The sequence below is a fragment of the Dreissena polymorpha genome, chromosome 8 (assembly GCF_020536995.1).
Source record: "Dreissena polymorpha isolate Duluth1 chromosome 8, UMN_Dpol_1.0, whole genome shotgun sequence".
NCBI classification, from domain to species: Eukaryota; Metazoa; Mollusca; class Bivalvia; order Myida; family Dreissenidae; genus Dreissena; species Dreissena polymorpha.
Window position 1 is genome coordinate 18,138,893 of NC_068362.1, and position 24,165 is coordinate 18,163,057.

The 24,165-nt window shown below is 34.0% G+C and overlaps 2 protein-coding genes across 4 annotated transcripts in view; one reads left to right on the forward strand and one right to left on the reverse strand.

Moving 5' to 3' along the window:
- The window catches only part of LOC127841636 (neurogenic locus notch homolog protein 3-like), a 47,157-nt gene extending 30,718 nt beyond the window's left edge, over positions 1 to 16,439 (reverse strand). For all 3 annotated transcript variants that reach the window (XM_052370626.1, XM_052370629.1, XM_052370627.1), the window contains exons 1-11: positions 15,982 to 16,439; positions 15,563 to 15,617; positions 14,932 to 15,014; positions 14,027 to 14,098; positions 13,797 to 13,884; positions 12,038 to 12,132; positions 10,525 to 10,593; positions 9,920 to 10,058; positions 8,367 to 8,474; positions 7,232 to 7,339; positions 5,889 to 5,996 (exon numbers count right to left, since the gene is read on the reverse strand). In XM_052370626.1, the coding sequence (XP_052226586.1) occupies positions 5,889 to 5,996; positions 7,232 to 7,339; positions 8,367 to 8,474; positions 9,920 to 10,058; positions 10,525 to 10,593; positions 12,038 to 12,132; positions 13,797 to 13,884; positions 14,027 to 14,098; positions 14,932 to 15,014; positions 15,563 to 15,611 (919 nt within the window). In that variant the 5' untranslated portion in view covers positions 15,612 to 15,617; positions 15,982 to 16,439. The remainder of the gene's footprint in view (positions 1 to 5,888; positions 5,997 to 7,231; positions 7,340 to 8,366; positions 8,475 to 9,919; positions 10,059 to 10,524; positions 10,594 to 12,037; positions 12,133 to 13,796; positions 13,885 to 14,026; positions 14,099 to 14,931; positions 15,015 to 15,562; positions 15,618 to 15,981) is intronic.
- LOC127841634 (flavin-dependent L-tryptophan oxidase RebO-like) overlaps positions 1 to 24,165 on the forward strand; it is a 138,482-nt gene that overhangs the window by 86,269 nt on the left and 28,048 nt on the right. The gene's annotated exons all lie outside the window — the stretch shown is intronic.

Below are 24,165 nucleotides of genomic sequence, written 5' to 3' on the forward strand. Positions count from 1 at the left end.
GGATTCCGTATGTGTGAGTTGTTTCGCGAAGCTATTCACTGTTATACTAAACGAATGCTTACACAATTGGGCTACTGCCCAACTGACGCACAATTCGGTTTCAAGCCGGGTATTTTACAGTCGACGCAATATATGTCCTTCAATCAATGACTGAACGTCATATAAATAGAAAACAAAAACTATGTTGATGTTTTGTCGATTAGTTAAACGCATATGACTTAACGGATCGTATGCATTTCTGGGTTAAGCTCATCCGGTCTGCTATCAATGGTAAATTGTTGTCCGTTTTCCGATCTTTGTATAATCAGATTGAATAGGGTGTTGAGTATATGAATAGTATTTTAGATTTTTTTAAAATTCGAAATCGGTTTATTGCAAGGTGATATATGTAAGCCGATAATGTTTTTAATATTCTTAAATAATATTGAGTTTCACTTACAATATTATATAATTGATTATATACTATATAATTGCGGGCATTACTATTTATCAATTATCAATTTATCGTCTATTATGCGCCGACGACGCAGTATTAATCTCTGAATCCGCTGATGGATTACAATCTTCCCTGAACAATTTGCTTGAGTATTGCACGAAGTGGAATATATTTTTTCTCAAAAATTGCGGATTTTGAACCTTCATTTAAATTTGTTAGAAAAAGTAAAGAGCCTTCTCTTACATATTGCATTCTCACAAAAATCATATATTGTAAAAGTGCATAAAAAAATTGTTGATATTTGGACGCATGTGTATTTATTATTGCTTTATTGTTATTTTGACGATGAACTCTATGCTTAAGTCAAAAATAAACAATATGTTCTGTTCTGTATCAAAAAAGTTCTAAAATCATTCAATAATAATCACCCACCTGGCAATTCTTAATTAGTTGTTCCTCCGTTGTTTCCTTTTTAATAATAGCAATTTATGTTATTTTTAGGCATACTTATTATCAGAGTTACAAAATTATCCCTAGCTTAAACATACCTATGTAATTAGTATATATAATCCACAACATTGACCTGTACAGCCTGGTCATTCAGTAGTTTGTATAAACTTCTTAGTACCTCTTATCACATGCGTAATGTGTTGAGTGTATGACTAAACTGTAAACTGTAAACTGTTCTGTTCTTATTAAATAACTTCACAAACTTATTCACGTGTGTACTCACCCAATGAATAACAACATTGACTTTACTTTTCGATGTTATATCTGAAGCCTAATATGAGTCTAGAAAAGTCAGGTAAACAATAGATACAGTATTCATACTCCATTCAATTATTTACACATATGTAGCTATGATTAAACGATTGTATTTTTGCTTCGTAAATAACACTAGTTGCATTGATTTTATGTATTTAAATGCATTATGGTTAAAGTTATATAAGTCCAATTTGGACGGAAACATGTCGCGCATTATCGGTAAAAGCATGTGTAAGACATTGCAACTATTGCTCGGAGTACTTTAATATAGCAATCTGACAAAAACAGGGGAAAACATCGCCGATATTGTTTTCTCTTTTCGGGGACGATTTAGAAATGATTTTTCAAAATAAACATACTGCGTAAATAAATACCCAAGACATATGTTTGATTCTACTTCTTTTTGCAGACGCTATGGTTGAAATAGGTAAAACGCCGGAAGACCTCGAATTCTCTTTTAATCGTTTAAATAAATTTTGGGCTTTGCGAACTAATATACCGAAAACCATAATTATAATTTTCTTAAACATTGATGTACAAAACATAATGAGCGGTATGTATATGGTAATGAAAACAAAGACATTGTGAACGACTTAATATATCTGGTTTTAACACTAAATTAAACAGGGAATTTCAATCTCAATACTAACCCTCGAGTGGTCATTGTCGGCTCGGGTACTACTAACATGTTCCCCGGGTACTATTAAGTATACTTACATGTACCCCGGATACGATTAAAATACTTAAACGTACCCGGTCGATATTAGACTGTACCCGAGTTGCATTCCCGCCCAAAATCCGATGTCGTAAAACTTGCTACCGATTACCGTAAAACGATATTGTTTATCTGAAACCAACCTCGCTTTTAAAAATACTGCATCAAAATGCTTCTTGGGTATGAGTTTCGATAAAATACAGACAATTTAACAGAAAATTGACATAAATGTGAATATAATTAGTTTCCAAAAAATAGCCGACAACGACCGATATAGCGTTAAAATTTCCGGGTACAATTTAGTATATTTACCATACACGGGGTTAAGTAAGTATACTTAATAGTACCCGGGGTACATGTACGTAGTACCCGAGCCGACAATTACTAATCGAGCAATACAAACCCTTTGCGAAGTAAGGACTTAAAAGCATCCAGCATTGTTATTCAACCTGAAAACTTGCTTTTGTGTCTTTAATTATCACATACTCGTGTAAAATATGGGGTTTCTCAAAGTGTAGAGATTTGGAAAAATTGCACCATATTCTGTTCTTGGTGTCAGAAAATCAACTTTAAATGTAGCCGTTTACTGTAAACCTGGTAAATACCAGCTGTTTACGAGCGGATGTGCACGTATTGTAAAATATTGGTTTAAAATAACTAAAAATGATAAAATTATATTGGAAGATGATCTGGTTGCTTTAAATGATTATAAATTGAACTGGTTCGGAAAGGTGAGGAACCTATTAACACGGATTGAATAATGAGTGATCTAATAATTCACAAACCAATAAGGTTATTTTTTGAGTTATCGACAAATACTTGCAAGAATGGAAACGAGATATGTATGACAAAAGGCTAGTGATTTTATATAAAACAGTCAAAACAACATGTTCGTTTGAATCATATTAAGAGACGATTGTTTCAAGAAATTTAAGAACAGCGACTACAAAATTACTTATCTTAGACACAAATTAAGTAGATAATAAATATCTCTTTTTTGGAATGTTCTACATTTTCCCAAATTAGAGAAATCTACATTTAAACTTATTATTGAGTCAGACCTAGTATGTTCAAACTCACACAATAATTTACGTCAAAAATTAAAAGTGAAATGCTTAAGTTAGGAAATATATTTTCAGAAGCACCCAATTTTCGTCATCGTTATACCAATAACAATGTATATTTTGTTAAATGTTTAATTTTCTATTGAATACATTCAGACATAACGTTATATGTTACGCTTGAATATGTTTTGTTTATAATTTATGCTGATATAGATATTGCATTCACATTAATATACATATAATCCCGTATTGGGCAGATACTTCTTAACTATGTTATTGGGATTCAAACGTATAGTTCTTTTGAAATCATAATTTGTGTGTTGCACAATTTACATTAACATACTAAACTTATTGTGAAGATATATATTGTATTTACTTGTGCGTGCTTACATATTGTGCAATTATTAACTTTTTTATACCAAATATCGGATATTCATTTTGATTATTTCTCGTCATAAAACTGTCGAAAAAGTGAACATCAAGCAAACTTAATTGTAATGTTATTCGGTTACTATATTTAGCGGAGCATTTTTCTCACACGTCTTGTACCATGGGACGCCGACACATGTATAACCCGTCATGCTGTTGACGCATTTTCCATGCTCGCATGAATTGGATGAACAATAGTCCACTTCTGCATGGTTATTGAAATTAGGGTGGTTCATTGTCGTTGTATTAGGGAAGTACAGAATGAAGCCAAAATTAGCTACGTGGGTCCGATGTTTTCATTTCTGAACCATTATTTTACTAATTATGGTCTACCATATTGTTTTGCAAATGATTTGTGGTTTTCCTCTACTTGTCAACGGACAAATTGAAGACTTACGTGTTCCTTAAGATTTTCAAATGTGCTTAAGCAGTTTGTATAATCTTACGTTTAAAATAACAAATGGTATGTCCATGTGTTCAACCTAGACATAAGTAAAGGTCATGCGTCAAGACATGTCTCATTGGGCATTGGGGGAGGTTAATCTCCATCACTGTCGTTGTATATTGAAGTTGTTTAATTTTTCAATTTGCCCTAAGTTGTATGGACGTGTTATTTATATATATTAATATACTGGAAATTGATTGACGTAAATAAATTTGCGATTGTGATATAAATATGCTAAATTTATTGTGAATATGTTTGTTTTGTGGTAACCTTTGAATGATCTCTTAATTTGAACTTGTTGGCAGTTTTATTGCAGAATAAAGGATGTTGATTGTGATTACTTCACATTGTCTAAAACGATATTATGAAGCACACATAATAGAAATTATTACTTCTTAAGTTATTATATTACCATAACAAGTGTATCCGTTGCAACTATTTGTAACAAACACATGTTTGTAAAGTCATGGTTTTACAACATCGCCTATGCATGAATGAATTGGGAATTAATAGTCCCTTTTTAGCAAATGTATTACATTAAAAGTGAAATATGTTGGTTGTTAGTGCTACGTACCACTGATGTATTCAGAAGTGGCTACATATACCGCACTTTTTATATACCCTGTTTTAAAGACATCGGAAACGGGAGTAAGATAATAATATGAAAATAACTCACTAAGTTCAGTGTGTATTACATTTGTTTAGACTGCATAAACAACGCATGTGAATGTGTTTCAGTGTGTGTCTAAAAAAAATAAAAATAAATCTTATTTATAAATGGTTAAATTGGCAAAGCTGACTTCTCCAAGTTCTTAACATTTAATGCCCATGCTGTACCATCGTTGGGTGGACGACGTGAACCTTATTTATTTAACGGGATTTAATGTATTCCTTACATGTGTGAGAACCTCTGATTAGTATCTAAAAGTCCTAAAACTTTTAAAGGTGTACCAGAGCATGTGCGTCCTGTGTAAATATGTTCACACGCACACACTTAATCCTTTCTTTCTCCGTATAACCATCAAAACGGATCAAACGTGAGCTACAAGACATTTCTATATATTTTTAAAGAATATTTACCGTATAGGCAATTTAAAGCAATATAAAGTGTTAATTCCATGTATTTTCATTTAAAACATATCCAATCGCAATCATGCATGTGAATTTTGATAAACCACAAAGCAAACTTCTAAATTTAATTAATAAATAGACAAAAACCGATATGACTTATGATACATGTAATAATTAATAATCTTTATTCTGTTTTATTTGTAAGTTCGTATTAATCCGTCACTCATTTCGTCAACCATTCATGACAATAGCTTTAGTATTGGTCTACCTTACGTAAATTTAAAATAAGGTTCACTTAATATAAACAGGGACCGATATATAGACCATAACTTTAAAACGGAAATTACATGTCTTTGTCTTGAGAGTAAGAAACGGCGGAACATGTTTCAAACATACTATTGTTGCGAAGATATGCTTCTTATGTAATACATCTTTTATGTTTAACCTTCACAATTATTTCTTATTGAAAATACATATGTGTATAAGAAGTTTTAATAGAAAAATAATATCTTTAGTAATCGTTCAAGCATTTTCATTCATTTTCCAATTATTAATTCGTAAAAAAGACTACATTGTTTAATTGACGAAGTGCATGTGTTTACTACGGTATGCTAAAATCAATCAGTAATACAATGCTTTCTTATTTAGCTTAAGACCAAACTTAAAGAACGACCCCTGCATACGATTGCACACAATGACGTTTAGAAGAAGACTTTATTGAGACGAATATATTGAAAAATTATTGATTTCCGTGTGTATAGTATAAAGTGTAAAATATTAAATGTAAAAATCTTTATAATAATATACTAAATTTATTGTGAACATATTTTATTTACCTTTGACCGTTTTACCATTTTGCAATTATTAACTATTTAATGCCATATAACGGATCTTCATTGTGATTATTTCTCATAAAACTGATATTTGAGTCTAACGCAAAATACGTTTAGTAATTAAATTTACCGGAGCAGTTTTGTCCCGTGTACAATTGGTCGCAGACACAAGTATAACCCGTCTTGCCGTTGACACATTTTCCATGCACACATGGAGTGGTTGAGCAGTAGTCAACATCTGCAAAAAAGTATGATAAAAAATAATGATTAATTAGCGCGGTACATTTTCGTTGTATGAGAGAAGTTCACAATGTAGCCGGCATTAGCTACGTGGGATTTGACGTTGGAATAAATAAACCAATTATTTTGCCTGTGTATCGTCTAAAATTATTGTGTGCGCATGAATTTTCACTTAACCTACCTATAGAAGTAATGTTTTATCATGCACTGTTTCTTAACCTACGTTTTGGATAGTTTCTTACAAATATGAAATAGCAATATTACTCACTAGTGTCGACGCATAACGGTTATTATACATCCCGTAACAAAGCATATGTATATTTATTACTTTCTTTTGCTGCTCCGTCACTTAAATAGTAAACCATCCATGATAAAAACTTAAACATCATGTTAACCTCATACAAACCTAAAATTAGGTTAACATAATATAAAAATGAACCGATTTATGGGAAAAAAACTTTAAAACAGAAATTGTATACCGTTGTTTTGAGTGCAAGAAGTGATGGAAAATGTTTCAAACAGATTACACAATGTATATAATATTTTGGAATTAATATATATCTTATGTTATATTTCTTATATTTAAAACCTTTGAAGTTGGTTCTGCTTGAGAATACATATGCATACACGAGGTCTTTATATAATAATTGAATTATTAAAACCATAATGCAAGCATTGAATGCTTTTTCGCCATTAGTAATTCCTTCAAAAATAAGGAAGTACATATTGGTACAATGTTATGCTTAAAGCAATCGCTAATATAATGGTTGACTTTTTTAGCTTACGATCAAACTGTAACAATGAGGCCTTTCTAACAATACGTACAAACTTACAAAGAGATTGTGAAGATGACTTTATTGCAAAGGACATATTGACAATGACATATTTTTGATTTTTGTCTGTGTTATTTATTATGTCAATTAATACGTTTTGCACTTTTTATATTAACATACTTAATGTATGGTGAATATATATATATATATATATAAATATAAAAAATATATATATATATATATATATATATATATATATATATATATATATATATATATATATATATATATATATATATATTCATATATTGAAGTTTACTTCTGATACCTTTTATTTTCTATTATTAAGTGATTAATGCCATATAACGGATCCTAATTGTAATTATTGTTTGTTTATCATAAAACTTATAATCTGAACCTAACGTAAAATACGTGATTACTTTTTAGATATTGTATTTACCGGAGCAGATTTGTCCATTGTACAATGGGTCGCAGACACACGTATAACCCGTAATGCCGTTGACACATCTTCCATGCACGCATGGAGTCGATGCGCAATAATCCACTTCTGAAAAATATATAAAATTAGCGCGGTACAGTTTCCATAAGGAAACAATGAACAAGTTAGCGAGTATAAGCTAATCGGGATTTGAGGTTGCAATTTATGAACCAATTATTTTTGTCATTTTTCATCTATAGTTATTGTGAACAAATGAACTATCACTGCACCTATTATTGGACGTAAGTTTTATCATAAACAGTTCCACCCACATTTTTTTAAGTTTCTTACAAATATACTACAACAATAATACGCATTATGCATATTGTTACCATCCATTATAATAGCTTTAACATTAGTCTAACATTATATAAACCTTAAATTAGGTGAGCCTAAAATAAACATAAACTGAGTTTTTGAAAATATCTTAAAACCGGAAATAACATATCTTTGTTTTGCTTGTACAAAGTGAATACGAATGGGTTTAACAGACATGCAAATGTTATATAATATTTGTGCATATAAGTGCTTCTTATGTAAAATTATTATATTTAAAAACTTTCAAAGTTTGTTCTGGTTGAGAATATATATTCATATACGAGGTATTTATATAATAATTAAATCGAGTATCTCATCGTTCAAGCGTTTAATGCCATTTCGTCATGAATAAGTCGTTAAAAAGACTTAATTGTTTAATGAAAGAAGAACATGTGTTTACTATGGTATTTGTAAAACAATACGGAAAACAATTTATTATTGTTAAGACTGGGATCAAATTTTAAGAACAAAACTTTCATACTTATGCTCACCATGCCATTTTAGAGACGACTTCATTTCGATGAACATATTTACAAATTATTTATAACTGTGTTTTGTTTATAGAGCAAAGTAAAACGTGCTGCAGTTATTATATTTATACAATAAATTATTGTTCATTTATATATGTATTTACCTTTGACTTCTTTCATATTGAGCAATCATGGTCTTTTTAATGATACTTAACGAACCGTTTTATTACTAAGCATCATAAAACTGATAATCTGAATCTTACTTTAAATAAAGTATTAGTTTTTAAGATTTTTTAAGATTGCTTTACCAGAGCAGTTCTGTCCCGTGTACAATTGGTCGCAGACACACGTATAACCCGTCATGCTGTTGTCACATCTTCCATTCACGCATGGAGTGGATGCGCAATAGTCCGCTTCTAAATAAGTATAAGGATGGGGCGGTATTTTGGTTAAAAGGCTGGAATATTTCCAACGTTAGCAAAATAAGCTGCATAGGACATAATGTTGAAAATTACCTGTTTTTATAACAGTTACATAGTTTCAATAACAAAAGTGGAATACATATCATGCGCGTTATACTTTGACGGTATAGGTTTTTAAACCCCCTTATCGGGGTAAAGAATTCAATTGGGGTATACTGCGATGGACGTCTGCCTACCTGCCGGCCCTGTGTGCCCTGCCTGCCTGCCCGTCCGTCCGACCGTCCGTCCGTCCGTCCGTCCGTCCGTCCGTCCGTCCGTCCGTCTGTCTGTCTGTCTGTCTGTCTGTCTGTCTGTCTGTCTGTCTGTCTGTCTGTCTGTCTGTCTGTCTGTCTGTCTGTCTGTCTGTCTGTCTGTCTGTCTGTCTGTCTGTCGATATTACATTTATACAATCGTAATTATAATCATCATTCCACCGCCCGGTGTTGCCGTTTGAGGAAAAGGAGAGACGACGACACCGAGATCCTCCACCAAGCCAGTCTTTTGTGGGCTGCTATGAGTATATCATCCATGGGAAAGGACGTCAACTCTTTCCCATTTTCCATCCACCTTTTATTCTGAAGGCCTCGACGACGACCTGCCTCTAGGGTTCCCTGGAGCACAGTCTTTCACAGTAAGTCGTGTCTGGTAACGGGCCCAAACCAAGCTAGCTTTCGTCGTTAGACGGTCCCTCTGAGAGCTTCTTGTGGGCCGACAAGTGCTGCTGTCATGTTCCCGACGAACCTGTAGGTTTTGTGTTCAGATTCAAGATTCGGAACAGTTTTCACTGACACCTGTGTTCAAAGGCCTGTATACTGCGTTCTGTGTCCGCGTCAAGCGTCCAGGTTACATAGCCGAACAGTAGGATGGAGACAACGAGGGACTTACAGAGCCTGTACTTCGTGGGGAAGGTCTCGGAAAGTCTTCTGCAATATATTCTCAAGGAAAAGGTTAAACATGACGAGGGAGAGCCCACAACCCCGACGGACGTCCTGAAAAGGTCATTTATCTGTCCATGTAGAAGTTCTGCGCTGCCGGCGTTTCCGTAGAGATTTTGGATGGCTTGCACCAGCCAATCGTCAATTTTAAACCCTCTCAGAACCTGCCAAAGGTCATCATGCAACACGCGGTTGAAATCATTTTTTTAGTTGATGAATTTGTGGAAAAGCTCACATTGGTGCTGCATGTGTTTCTAAATGATGACTATAAAGCTTAAGATCTATTCCACTGTGCGTTTGTATCATCTTACAAAATGATTCTTTTCAACATTGGCATTCTTTAGAATCATGGTACATGCGTTGTAGGTATTGAACCATTCTTCGTCATTGTAGTGACGAATTCTAGTTGCATAGTTGTAACATATGAAATAAATGTACATTATTATAACATAAAGCAATACATACTCGTAATAGGAACACAATGCGCGTTGCAAAGATCTCTATGACAACATTGGTGGCACATCGTTTCCGTTACAGATCTGCTGTGTTGCGATACCGACCTGCCAATAATGGCCGCAGTCTCTGTGTTTTGGTTTTCGCAATGCTACAAAGTGAAATTTGTAGAAAACTGCAGAATAATTGGAAGAACATTCAGTCCATTTGTTTTTGTAATATGCATGCCTGTGCTTGTATTTTCTTACGTTTTGTATTCGAAAATATTTGCAAATAATTTCATAAACATTAAAGTGTGTTAGATACATACAGTTCAATATACCTTATTAATAAATGGTTATTTTGCAATAAAATTACATAAACAAAATTATAGTATATACTAGTTCTCTAAGCGAAGTGCTATTCCCATTTAAATCAATGTTTTAATACGCATCGAAAATATGTATTCATCTAAAAAAAAAGTGTTAACATAAAAAAATCGCTTTTCAGGCATCTTTAGACGTAATTGATTAATTTTCAGTTTAAACAATACTAAAATTAAAAATTGTCTTTGTACTAAAATTTTATTGAAACAAAATATACATCTTTGTACAAACAAGTATACCTATTTGACCTACCGCGTTAACAGCACATCTAGATGTGTACACCCTGTCACCAAACTCGCGCTCTTCATTTATCATGCACATCTGAAATTCGATAAGCCAAAGTGCACGTGAAATGAATTATAGACGGCATATCCAGCCAAAGAACGGACATGTTCATTGGATCATTCTTATTGTTTCATTATTTTCTATCAATATACTCACGTACCACATGAACGCATGCATCACATACCCATAACTTTACACCCACACAAACACACACATATATAGGTATGCGTTTCAAGGACTAGAGATGCAGTATGCAGGGTATTGTAGAGTTTAACGATACTATTTGGATAGACTAAAATCACAGCTCCTCTGCTATTTGATTGTTTAAACTAAAAACGGGTTCCATTTGATTCTGTTTTCATTTATCTCTTAGTGCAAGTGAAGGATGTGTTTCATGAAGAATGTAGATCTTCATTATCCACACGCTTTTCGGAGAAAAAAGTGGTGATTATGTGGTTATCTCCGCCGTCCGTCCGTCATGGCCACTATCTCCTCCTGCACTATTAGCACTAGAACCTTGAAACGTACACACATGGTAGCTATGAGCATATGTGCGACGGTGACGGCGACGGAATTTTGATCTGACCCCTGGGTCAAAAGTTATATGGGTTGGGGTGGAGCCGGGTCAGAGATTTTCCTGCGACCGCGATTCGAAAACAAGCTCATAACTACTGTGTCCCTTCAGATATTTCTTTCATATTTGGTATGCATGTGTATCTAGACAACACCTTTCCATGCGCATACAATTGTTTACCCCTGTGACCTTGACCTTGAACTTGAGGTCAGCGTTCAGGTTTCGAAATCTGCGACCGCGATTCTTGTGTCCCTTCAGATTTTGCATTCATATTTGGTACGCATGTTTATCTAGACAACACCTTTCCATGCGCATGAAATTTTTGAACTTGGGGTCCGCGTTTAGGTTTCCAAATCTTCGACCGCGATTCAGAGAAAAGATCATAACGTCTGTGTCCCTTCAGATATTGCTTTCATATTTGGTACGCATGTGTATCTGGACAAGACCTTAACATGCGCATAACATTTTTTACCCCTGTAACCTTGACCTTCAACTTAGGGTCCGCGTTTAGATATTGAAATCTATTATGTGGTTATACCCGCTGTCTTTTATTTTACATGAACTTCTTCATTTCTACACCGATTTACTTCAAATTGATACTGAACATCTCGTATGACAATAGGTCAATCTCAACTATGCATGGCCCCATTACCAACCCTGGGTCCAACATCCGGCGTGGGGATACGCGTCGGCCGCTAGTTTTTACTGTTTAAAAATTCCACTATTGAAAACGCATAGGTTCACAACCTCTGAAGATTGGTTTAATGTTAAAATATACCCTGGTTTTGATCTGTTAAGGTCATTTTATTGTAGTACATATTTGAAATATCGCGTTTATTGATTGGGGATGAGACAAAATACAAAAAATGTGCCTTGCCCTAAGTGTGATTGATTTATATAACTTACTTCGTTGGTGGCACAAAAGTCAATGGTGTGACATGACCCTTCGGTGGTCTGAGCGGAACAGCTGTAGCATATAGGACCTCGACCTGATGGAAAGCCTGTTTGAGGAAAATCAAATTGATAATGCAGTTTTAATATAAATCAATACGGATACAAACATTTAGTTATAAAATGTATAAAAAAAACATTCGAGCCCAGTTGAGTGTTACTTTTTTTCTTCCTTTAAAGGTGCCTTTTCACAGATTTTGGCATTTTTTAATTATTCATTAAATGCTTTATATCGATAAATGTAAACATTGGATCGCAAAAGCTCCAGTAAAAAATCAAGAATAAAATTAAAAAAAGGAAAAAAACATTGCCCGGACCAGGTTTCGAACCAGTGACCCCTGGAGTCCTGCCAGAGTCCTGAAGTAATAACGCCTACTGAGCTATTCCGCCGAGTGCACTTACTTGACGTATTTTATACCTTATATAAGCAATCTTCGTAGTTTCACAAAATTTAACGACAAAAACAGAACTCTCCAAATTATTCAATCTTTTCGCGTTGCAACGCTTTATAATTTTTAGGTTTTAAAATCGTCAAAAGGTGCATATAATGGCTATATTAGACCATGGTAAATGTTCAGTATTACTGTTTCCTCACAAATATCATAACTAAAACGAAAATTTGCGAATCTGAAACAACTTTTTTCAATTTTGTCAATTTACCAAAGCGTGAAAAGATCCCTTTAATTTATTCTTCGTTTTGTTTCACTGGAACTTTTTAGATCCAATGTTTAAATTGATCAATAAATAGCTTTTAATGACAAACTTCAATGCATGCCAAAATCTGTGAAAAGGCCCTTTAATTAAGAAAACAAGATGCAATAAGTAGCATACAGAAAATTCAAGCACACATGCACTGTTATCTTTCCAAAATCAAATTGAAAAAAATTAAACAGCCGAGTAAAAAAACAACAAGGTTTTAACATAGACAATTTCTATAATGTATCCTTGATTGGAAAAGAAGAGAAATATGTTAGTTTCACAGCAAATATGAACCCACATCCAATAAGCAGTTGAGACTTCCGATGTTGCAATAGATACTATAACATATCTTATTTCCAGGTCAAATACTATTGATTGCTAAAGTATCAATAACTTAAACGACATTCTTTATAAGCGAGAGCAATCGGATCCGAATTCGTCCATATTCAGAATTACTTAGCTTTCCTCTATAGATTATTTAAATTATGCAAATGTTTTTACAAGTAACAATAATGGTTGGTTCCTTATTTACTCACAATCGAACAAAAGCTATGTTATAATTATACCTACACCGATCAGGACGGAATTTCTGACCTCAAACTTGGAATTTAAAATCTTGGTTGACGTAAAAGACATTGATAAATGTGGGAAATAAATAAAAGTGTTCACATTTTCTCTACGAAATTTAAAACGGTAATAGCTGCTACGTCGAAATAGTAATAATAAGAAGAAATTAATTATTTAATAAAACAATTTGCCTGGCGCGAGATTAAACCGGGATTTTCTCGTGGTAAACGCAAACGATATAACTCAACACCATGACAACATTTTATGTATTGTATCGGGTATGGGACCCATATCGTTTTTCGCTTTTGACCACATTCTTAGTTTTTCAGCACACAAACTAACCAAGTTCTGAGTGACGGTCACATACGATATAAGGATATGTTATTCGGAGCTCATGAAAGGTATGATGCCATCATTGAAAACTTAAAAGCTAGTTCGTCCTCTTTACCGGTATGTCCACATCCGGCTGCGTTGCACAGGTCAGTACTGCAGCAGTCGTCACATAACTGGTTGCCATGGGAACGATTATAACACGTCTGACGATATATGGAATAATGTAAACAGTTTCGTATTCAAGCTTACCGCTAAAATTTCTTTTAATTACAAAGTATCATCAATCGATGGTTGATAACGCATGGTAATTGTATATTTGTAGAAAGGCAGAGGATCTTAACATACCGATGTCTCTGTGCAACCAAGGTCATAAAGCACTTCGCCATATTTGGTGGTGGTCATGTGCATATGGCATACCTAAGGGGAGATTTACTTTATTATTGTTGATACATAAAGCCACCTTTTTAATTGCTTCAGATAAGAAAAAAAGTAAACAATTGCTGAATGCGACGTCAATCGCTAGTTGTGTTTCTTTGCCGATACCAATATTCGAGACGTCAATAAAATGTAAAGCATTCTTATATTTAAAGCAACTGTCTATTGTTTTCCAACATGGTAGCCAACGGTGAAATGTTTTGGTTTTAACGTTTCCCATTTTCAAGCTTTAAATTAAATTCTATGTTTTCGTCAGGTTATTTCTAAAACTAATTACATTCATTTGTGGATACACAAGATCTTGTAATTTAAGAAAGTTTTTTTCTAAACAGATATCATTTAACTAATTTGAGTATTGTTTAATTGTTAATTCCACTAAAACCTGACTTAGTTATGGGTTTCAACAATCACAATTGTATGAATAAAGAGTGATAAATGTGTTTATTTATATATATATTGTTTCTGTTCAACAATTCAAATGCATACCAATAAAGTTTTATAAACTTAAGTCTTGTTTAATGTAAACTAATTAGCATGATTGGTGCTAATGATTTTAGTAAGATAGGAATCAAACATTAAAAATAATGGCTTCTATCCATTCCTCATCCTGTTTACATTTTCTCATCATACTTCGAGTATGAAACAATAAAACATATAATCTAAATACATGTATTTATCTATATTTTATATGCGTGACACCGAAATACATCGCCAAAAAAAAGTTCCAAAATATTAAGGTTATATCGTTCAATTATCTGACATTAACATTCACCATTAACAAAAGCCCGTCAGTGATATAAAGTAAACGTAAGTACCTCTCCTGATGGGCATTCCATCACGTGTTTGCAGTGGCGAGGACTTTCTATGTCCGTACAATGAAGGCAAGTCAAACAGTAGACTGCAATATATTCAAAATACATCTTTGGTGAAGTACTCGCATGATGTTAACACAATCATTATTTATATCAAGAGTACCCAACATGTATCATTAAACACAGTTTTCAAAAGGTATTACATGCAAAAGATAACGTATTGCTATTTACTACCTACACAACCATATTTGTTTTGTTGTGTACTTGAAAGATATAAACACAGTATCTTAAACAATACGATAGTATAATAAATATAATAAATCAATATGATATGCTAATAAGTATCATCAATTCAGTAATTTATTTCGTAAGGTAAAGTATTGCCACATTGTAAATATTTTGCCCTCTAAATGGTGAACATGAAAAAGGTCATAATATATGGGTTTTAATAAGCAATTGCTCGCTTTTAACGAATTCCCACAGCGTTTCTTTTACACTTGTATACGAAACCGGACTTAAAATGACACTTCACGCAATCACATGACCCCAAAACTTCACTGCAATCATGCATTGAAAAAATGCATATCTAAGGTCGAAAAGAAAGTAAAATAATAAATTTTGAAATAATACTTACCGCAGCTAAAACTAGCTGTGGCGAGGCAAATGCGTAAAATCAGAATCATGTTTGACTAAAATATAATATAATTGATTATTATCATTTAATACGTTTGCGTTTGCGTTTAATTGTTTCATTCCAGCCAACGTTTACTGTTTAAAATATGTTATCAAACATACATTACAATGCATAGAATTGCCAAATACCAAGAGAGAACAAAACTTCAAAACAGCATGACGGCAAATTTCTATTCGCTTTTTATGGACTACGCCTTAAATAATTGACATTCTTTAGCATAGTACAGCTAATATACACATGTAACACTCCATTTCCTTCTTCAAAATAATAATATTTCAATCTGTAACAATTGCAATCAAGAAAAACAAAGATATTTCTTTAAAGAATGATATGATGCAATAAAAAAAACGGATTCTTACTCTGTTGCCAGACCAGCGTTCTCGTAGCTAGTGTGCCACGTATTACTTTCTTAAATACTTTAAACGAAACCGTCATAACATCTTATCACAAATACAAATGTCAATTCGTACAGTGGCGATAAGAAAGTGAGTTACACTATAAAGTTCGATATGCATTCATAACTATTAAAAATACCTGAATATGAAATAATCTATACATCTCCCAATTATAAATGCTCAGTTGCCAAATAGTCTTTTTAAACTACCAATCAATAAGCTAATAGAGTCAGAATGGCGCAACTCGTAGCATATAATTTGGCATATAGAGTACTCCAGATTCTCAAACATCGTTGTGTCTTTCAGTCAGACAATATTAGATTGTATAAACAAGCTGCAAAATATAAAGGTTTCGACACATTCGCACTTTTTTAAATGAGAATAAGCTCCATATTGTATACTTGGCAATGAGTACTTGACTGTTAGGCATTTGCACAATGGCCTAAGAGATGTTCGTGATAAATATTTCAAAGTTCTTTAAAGGAACTTTTCCGAATGGCGCAATGCTAAATATTAACTAGTTTTATTAGATAACGTATTACAAAATTTTGTTCACATTTCTTTATCGATATCAGCAGCCACATTTTAAACTGCGCTTTTGTGTTGAATTGACACAAACAATTAACTAACAAACACACGAACAAACATAAAATAAAAGCTTTTAAGGAAATAACGACGAATAAGCAAACTTCCGGAACAAGACGCCAATAATTAAATATAATCAAAACTCTGTTCCTGGTTGATAATTATCGTGTAAAACAGAGTTCTCCTTCAGCTTTATTTTCGTGAATATATTTTATGCTCAAGAAAAGAAGCCGAGACCCGAGACGTGAGTTGTTCATTTTTGTGAATTCTTCATCTAATATTGTATTAAACGAACGTTGCTGATAAGTAGAATGTAAATGATTGAGATCTGTTCTAGTTAGTTTCTAAATATATTTAAGATATTTTGTGTTTTCCACTGTCAAAACCATTGATGATGATGATGATGATGATGATGATGATGATGATGATGGTGATGATGGTGATGATGATGATGATGATGATGATGATGGTGGTGGTGATGATGATGATGATGATGATATGATGATGATGATGATGATGATGATGATGATGATGAAGATGATGATGATGATGATGATGATGATGATGATGATGATGATGATGATGATGATGATGATGATGATGATGATGATGCGCGGAAAGACACCAAAACAGCTCAAGGGCGCCCCCTCCCCCTCCCATCTGGAACTGCTTATGAACTTTGTGACGTGTTTTATGTAATTTTCCAATTCGCATACTAATAGGAGATACTAATGCCATTAAAATTAATTTATTAAATCGGTCAATTTTCCAATTCGCATACTAATATATAGAGGATATTTGTTGGATTCAGTGGATTATCGATTATAATTCACGAGTGATCATAGAAAATAATATTTTCACGAGTGGCGTAGCCACGAGTGAAAATATATTTTTTCTATGATCACGAGTGAATTAAAATCGATATTCCACCGAATTCAACAAATTTTCTTTTTATTTTATGCACTTTTTCACAGTTTATGTACATTGTTAAAGAGTTTAACTAAAGAATTTCGCTTGGATAATGACGTCATTTGTAAAAAAAAATGACGTCATTTCACAGTAAACAGTGAAAATTATCGATAATTTTCACTGTTAATTTTCACTGATTGCAACAATGAAATTATCAGTTTTAATTCACTGATATTTCTTTATAAACCACCGGAAAGCATAAAATAAAAGATATTAATGTCATTAAAATTAATTCATTAAATCGTCAATGTTAACAGTATTTTTTTGTAAACGCCTGTATGTGTAACTGTCGCGCGTGAGTCGACGTTATTGCGCATGACTTGTTTAAACATGTATCTTGTCGGTCATCATTTTTTCCCGACTTAAGAATGTATTTTTTGAATACAAATCAATAAAAACTGAACAGTAATGGAGCCACACGACGTCTGGGTGTTACTTTTCTGATATGTAGGGGACGCTCTTCAAATACGTTCTTCCGCTCGCTAACAGTACAAACTGCTGTGTGGTTTATTGCAAGAAATTACTCTTCTGTCGTTTTCGAAAGGCAGCTGATGAAGATGAAATAGGTCGACTTTTGCGCTCCTTTGTCGATTTCTAAGAAAATATTGTGTTCGTAGAATGTAATATTTTGAGGTATCATTCACTTTCTTTAAGTGAACATTTACGTCTTTTAATAACATTTGCGCCAATCGTTTTCGAAAAGGCCCCATTTTCGTAATCGTTTTCGAAATGGTCCCCTTATCGTTGTACGCTTTCCATTTTAAATAAATCATGAACGTTTCAATCAATATTTTATGAATGTTCAGAAAAAAATAGGTCATACATATTCTCGAAAATCACCATTTTGTGCATAGACATGCGTTTTTCGGTCGATTTTTTTGCGCGGCTGTCTTTATATTTGGTCCTTAGTTGCGTAGGATGCATGTATTATTTCCGGGGACCGCTCAAATGGTACTGTTTCAAAAGTATGTAGTTGCGAAACTGTGCGTTAAACAACATTCTATTGGTTATTGTTTATTATCAAACAAACCGTACATTTATTTATACTGCGCCGAGTGAGAATCTAAGGTACGTACAGGTCAAGAATAATAGCATATATTCCTTATCTTAATATTGCAATATAGCTTAGTTTCCTTTAAGTGAGTAACCAAATATCGAATATATTTTTTTTCAATGTCTTAATTGAGTCAGACGCATATTAAAACACGTACTATTTATACCGTTACTAATCTAAGTTCGCGGACACTTAAAATTATTTAATTTGTTCGTGTCGGAAAATGTTGATACTCTCAATCAACGATATGTCCAAAAATTTAAAGGAACTCTGACAATATCCCTCATGCATTTTCATAATCAATCAAATGAACATATTTTGCACTAATATACATCATACAGTTGTTCCAGAACGGATTCACACCAAAAAAGCGCGGATTCATTATTCATAACTCATCGTTTCCTCTCAGTAAAAATCGAGTGAAGAGAGTAATCTATTAACGATATACTTATCTAAATACTAAAATAAAGCACGTGTTTTTGCCCGGTGACTGTAATTGTTCACTTCGTCTACCAGGTTTTATGACCGTTATCGGGTTGTAATACACAAGTATGATGTGTAACTGGATTCACGCAAATTTGTTGATTTCTAATAGTGATGCAAAGGTCCGAAAATTAAGAATAATTAATTTTTGGGGATAATCTGGGTGGCCGAAAAAAATCGAGTCACGAACACTAATTATTTTTGTCAAAAAAGAGTGTCCATAGATGGTCCGTAAACTAAAAGCAGGTACGGAAAATGATAAAATCCAAAAAAAATCTTTAAAAATCAACGTAACTCTTTATTCAGGCGACATTAAAAATGAAACAATAATACTATAAATATTAAAATACCTTCCTTCGTAAGAAATTACATAACTTGAAACATAATGTTCTTACGACTCATGCTTATTTTCGGATTAAAAGTGTTCGACTGTGTCAGCGAATGTTATAACTTTATTTAAATTAATTAAGTTGAAACATAACTAAGTCCACAAACTCTTAAACTTTAAAGCGATGTGTGTAATTATTTTTGAATATTCTATAATGTTAGTTTGATTGGTCTCTCTGTTCAAACTGACTATTACTATTCTGCTTTCGAATGAGAAAATCCAAGGCCGACAACTCCAGCGTCCCCCTTGATTCCGCTTTGTTAAAAATCGCATCGATATCCGTGCCAATATTGTCCGGATTCGCAAACCATATATGGTCACCATCGATGGTATCATGAAGTTCGATCTTCTCTGCCGCTCCTATCAAATGATTAATGACTTTGTTCTGGTACATCACGAAGTCGATCTCACGCATACGACATTGCGCTGTGCTTATCGTCCGGCTTTGGAGTCCCGAAACATTCGATAAGTCGTCTTCAAGTTTCTTGAAGTCGTTTTTTAGCTCAGCGATTTCTCTTTTGGAGTAAGCTATCTCGTTCTCAACTCTCTGTATACACGCGATGCTGCTTTTAAGACCGTGCAAAAGTTCGTCCGTCTTTTTTTGGATTAGAAAATCGCCACCAGGTATGTAGAGATGTTTATAGTCACCTTTAGCGGACTTGATTTCGTCCACAACGGATGGGATACGAACTAGGCATTCCCGCCGCTGAACATCGGACCTGAGTTCCGGGTTTTGATGGTAAATGCAGTCGTCGTCATACTCGGTTCTCTCAATATTTTCGCGATTTCTTTTTGTTCGTTTGTTACGTCGAGATTGTTTGTCCGCCATTTTCTGATACGTAAACAATATCGTCTTATTGCATGACGTAACACCGAATTTACGTCACGTTGCGATAAAGCGCCAAAATGACTTTTGCTTGTTTACCCCTGGTTCTTTAAGACATTGAGTTTTGACAGGAATATAATGTTACAATATACCATTGTTCACAAATAATATATAGGGATTTTACCACTATTAAATAGATTTGTTTTGACACAAGTAAAGATATTTTCATTCATAAGAGCTCCTTTTATACCGACAAAGTCTCGGGCAGTGTGAGGAATCTTATAATCATACATTTGCTTTTACATTGCTCAGGTTTAATGAGTTGTGTTCTGAGAAAACTGGGCATCATGCATGTGCGTAAAGTGTCGTCCCAGATCAGCCTGTGCAGTCCGCACAGGCTAATCAGGGACGACACTTTCCGATTTTATGACATTTTTCGTTTCAATGAAGTCTCTTCTTAGCAAAAATCAAATCTGGGACAATACTTTACGCACATGCATTATGACCACTTTTCTCAGAACGCGACTCAAATATTCAATCATAAGCGATATACACACAATCCCTTATTTGACGATGCCCCGTTCTTTCGTCACACCACGTGTACTTTCTTGATCCATCTGGGGGGGGGGGGCATTCCTAATTCTTGATCGATGTGTCGCTTGGGCAGTTCATTCTTAAGGAGGCATCATCACATTGCAGATATGTCCTCTCTTCCACGGTATGCACGAGGATTTTAACAATTAGTTTAGTTAGTATCAAAATAATAGTTCCATCGTATTTATATGGTTTTGTCAGGACCTAAAGCCGTCTTGTCTGACATCCAATTTGATGAATACATGAAATTTAGTAGTCTAACTACGTAGAAGGGTGGGTTGTTTTCTTTTCGATCATCCATTCAGATTGCGTGTTTGCTATATCACTTTTACATCCCTATGATGCTTTTGATTTAATTCGGAGTATTATTCATCATGACCCGACTTCGTGTCGAGGGGGCCTCCCAGCTCCTCGATGAAAAATCAATGTCACAAATCAAACGTTAAAGACAATACAGTTTAGTTTCCTCGTTGAAACTTAATTTTTCTTGAAGGATTTTATTATTACATCAGATTATTATTTCCCATGAGCAGACGATGTGAATATAATCCCCATGTTTCTCGGTCAAAGCTCATGGTCACAACTCAAGGTATACGTTAATGATTTTTTTGCGCTCTTTAACTTTGACATGACTTTAAGAATTTCAATATAACTTCATTGAGTTATTCCCCATGATCAGTAAATTTGTCACATGAAACTCCCATGCTCATCGGTGAAAAGTCAAGGTCAAGAATCAAGGTCAAATATAATAAAATGAAAACAATGAAGGTCGCCGCTGCGTAGTGAATATGGTTTCCTTTAAAGGACCGACAGGTCAAGGGTTCGATCCCAACTGTGATAGCTTTCATTAGATCTCCAAAGTACTGGTTCTACCCAGGACATGGACTCGAAAGGGTGTCAATCATCGGCTTTTGATGAAATCGAGCTATAATAACAATATCGACTATTCTCGTTTATATTTCAATAAACATGCTGAATTTCTTCTAGAGTTTTTAGGGTATAGTTTTCACTGATGTCCATTTTTATCAGGGTTGATACACGTACAGATCTGTCACGTTGTGCATGGCCTTCAAAATCTTTTGTCGATTGACCCAGCCACTCAAAGACTTCCATTCTCTCCTTAACTCTGTATCTGTTTTACATTTCCGTTTTTCTCTTTAACTGTTTATTAAAAGATATCATTGTTTGCATGGATATTGTCCAGTTTTGCTTTGAATACCGTAATTACTCTAGGTTTTGGGAACCTAAAATCCTTTTGTGTATGATAACCCGACTGCTTATAAAAAATTAGTGTTTTGTTATGAGATGCCACTTCAATTCAGTTATAAATCAAAGTACTGACAGTACTGGTGCTTTTGAAGAGGATGGATATAAAAGCATCAATTTAAGTTTATCTATATCACCACAATTGTGTATGTGGGTACGAAAATTTAGGTAGGAAAAAAAAAATTGGGTACAAATATTTATGGTACGAAACAATTATGCCAAAAAAAAAATTGTGTGAGAAAAAAAAATTGGGTACGAAAAAAATGTGGGTACCAAATAAAAATTTGGGTACGAAAAAAATGGGTACGAAAAAAAAATGGGTATGAAAAAAAATTGGGCACGAACAAAATTTGGTAGGAAAAAAAATGGGGGTACGGGGAAGGAGTACCCGAGGGGAACTTTACCCATTCAGCGAAACTGGGAGGCGGGTTACATTCTCGATCAAATCTAAAAATAACTACATTTGGGGGTTTTCCAGCGTCACAGCGTTTGAGGTGCCACCTGGCAGTTTCGTGTTTGGTTTCTGTCTCGAACCTCTCGATAAATTTGAAAGAGGACGGGAACCAAGCCGCCTTTACCTTTATCAATGATAAATCAGCGAGGTATGCCGATTGAGAAAATTTAGCTAACTCAATCGGAGTGGCTCGGTAATTTACATAGGTCGCCATTGTGAAGAATTTTGTCATGGTATGATAACTTAGACGAGATGCTTCGCTGAAGCAGCATCGTCAAAAACGACTTGCCATATTTCCTGTTTTGGGGATAGGATAGATATTGAATAAAAATGTACATGTATTAAATGGCCGACTTCAAAATAATGATACAAGTTGTCATTCATATGTGTGTAATGCATTATGATGCTTCTTAAATAGTTTATTTTTTCCTTAGTCATGTGCTATCCAAGACAAACTATCCATCAGTGTTATCAACGGAAACATATCACATCCTATATGTATACATATGTACATAATATTTGTTTCACTTTGTATTTATACGAACATTAATAATCAAGTTAATGTAGTTTGAGTATCAGCGACGCTATTAGTATAGATTTTGTGAGAATGAGTTTATCTGTTAAGCAGATGTGACAGTATATCAGTAACAAATCTGTGAATATTATGAATAAATTTAATTGTCAATTTTAATGTAGTCCACTGTTGAGCACATATGGCAGTATCTCATAAAATTAGCTTTGAAATAAATGAAAGCAATTAGTATATTTTTTAATGTCATGCTGACGCCACGCTTTACACAAAGTTGTTGCCCAAGCTGTCGATGTACTTTTGCAACTGCAACTTTTTATGTTCAGATACATGTAATTTGGCTCAACCAGTTTTAGCCGGATCTGCGTTGCGCAAACGACTTTTAACAAGATTGTATAATAAATGCGCCGTACTCTGTGAAAAAGCGGTTTAATGCATGTGCGTAAAGTGTCGTCCCAGATTAACATGTGCAGTCCGCACAGGCTAATAAGGGCCGCTTGTATGATACTAGTAGTTTTCGTTTAAATAAAGTCTCTTCTTAGCCGAAATCCAGTTGAGGCGAAAAGTGTTATCCCTGATTAGCCTGTGCGGACTGCAAAGGCTAATCTGGGACGACACTTTACGCACATGCTTTAACCCCCTTTTCACAGAGCACGGCTCATATATATTTTATACAATGAAATAAACATGAGCGTCTGTCAATCTGTTCGTGCGTCGCAAATTTTCAGGAAAAAATCTCCTACATAATGTATTTCCACGTACAACAATCAAATTCGAATGCATTATTTCTTATGATACGCAGTTGTGCACGTGTTTTTGTGTATCACCCTTTGGTAGAAAATAAAAACGCTATGCTTCTAGCTAAATTTTGAACAGGGCTTTAACTGATTTTCAAATCCCAAGAGTCGTATTGAATGTTGCGATCAAAGTGTCAACAGCCTTTTTCAGAAGTCATTACATAACAAAATGAAGTTTAAGTAATTTCGTTTTTATTATTGTT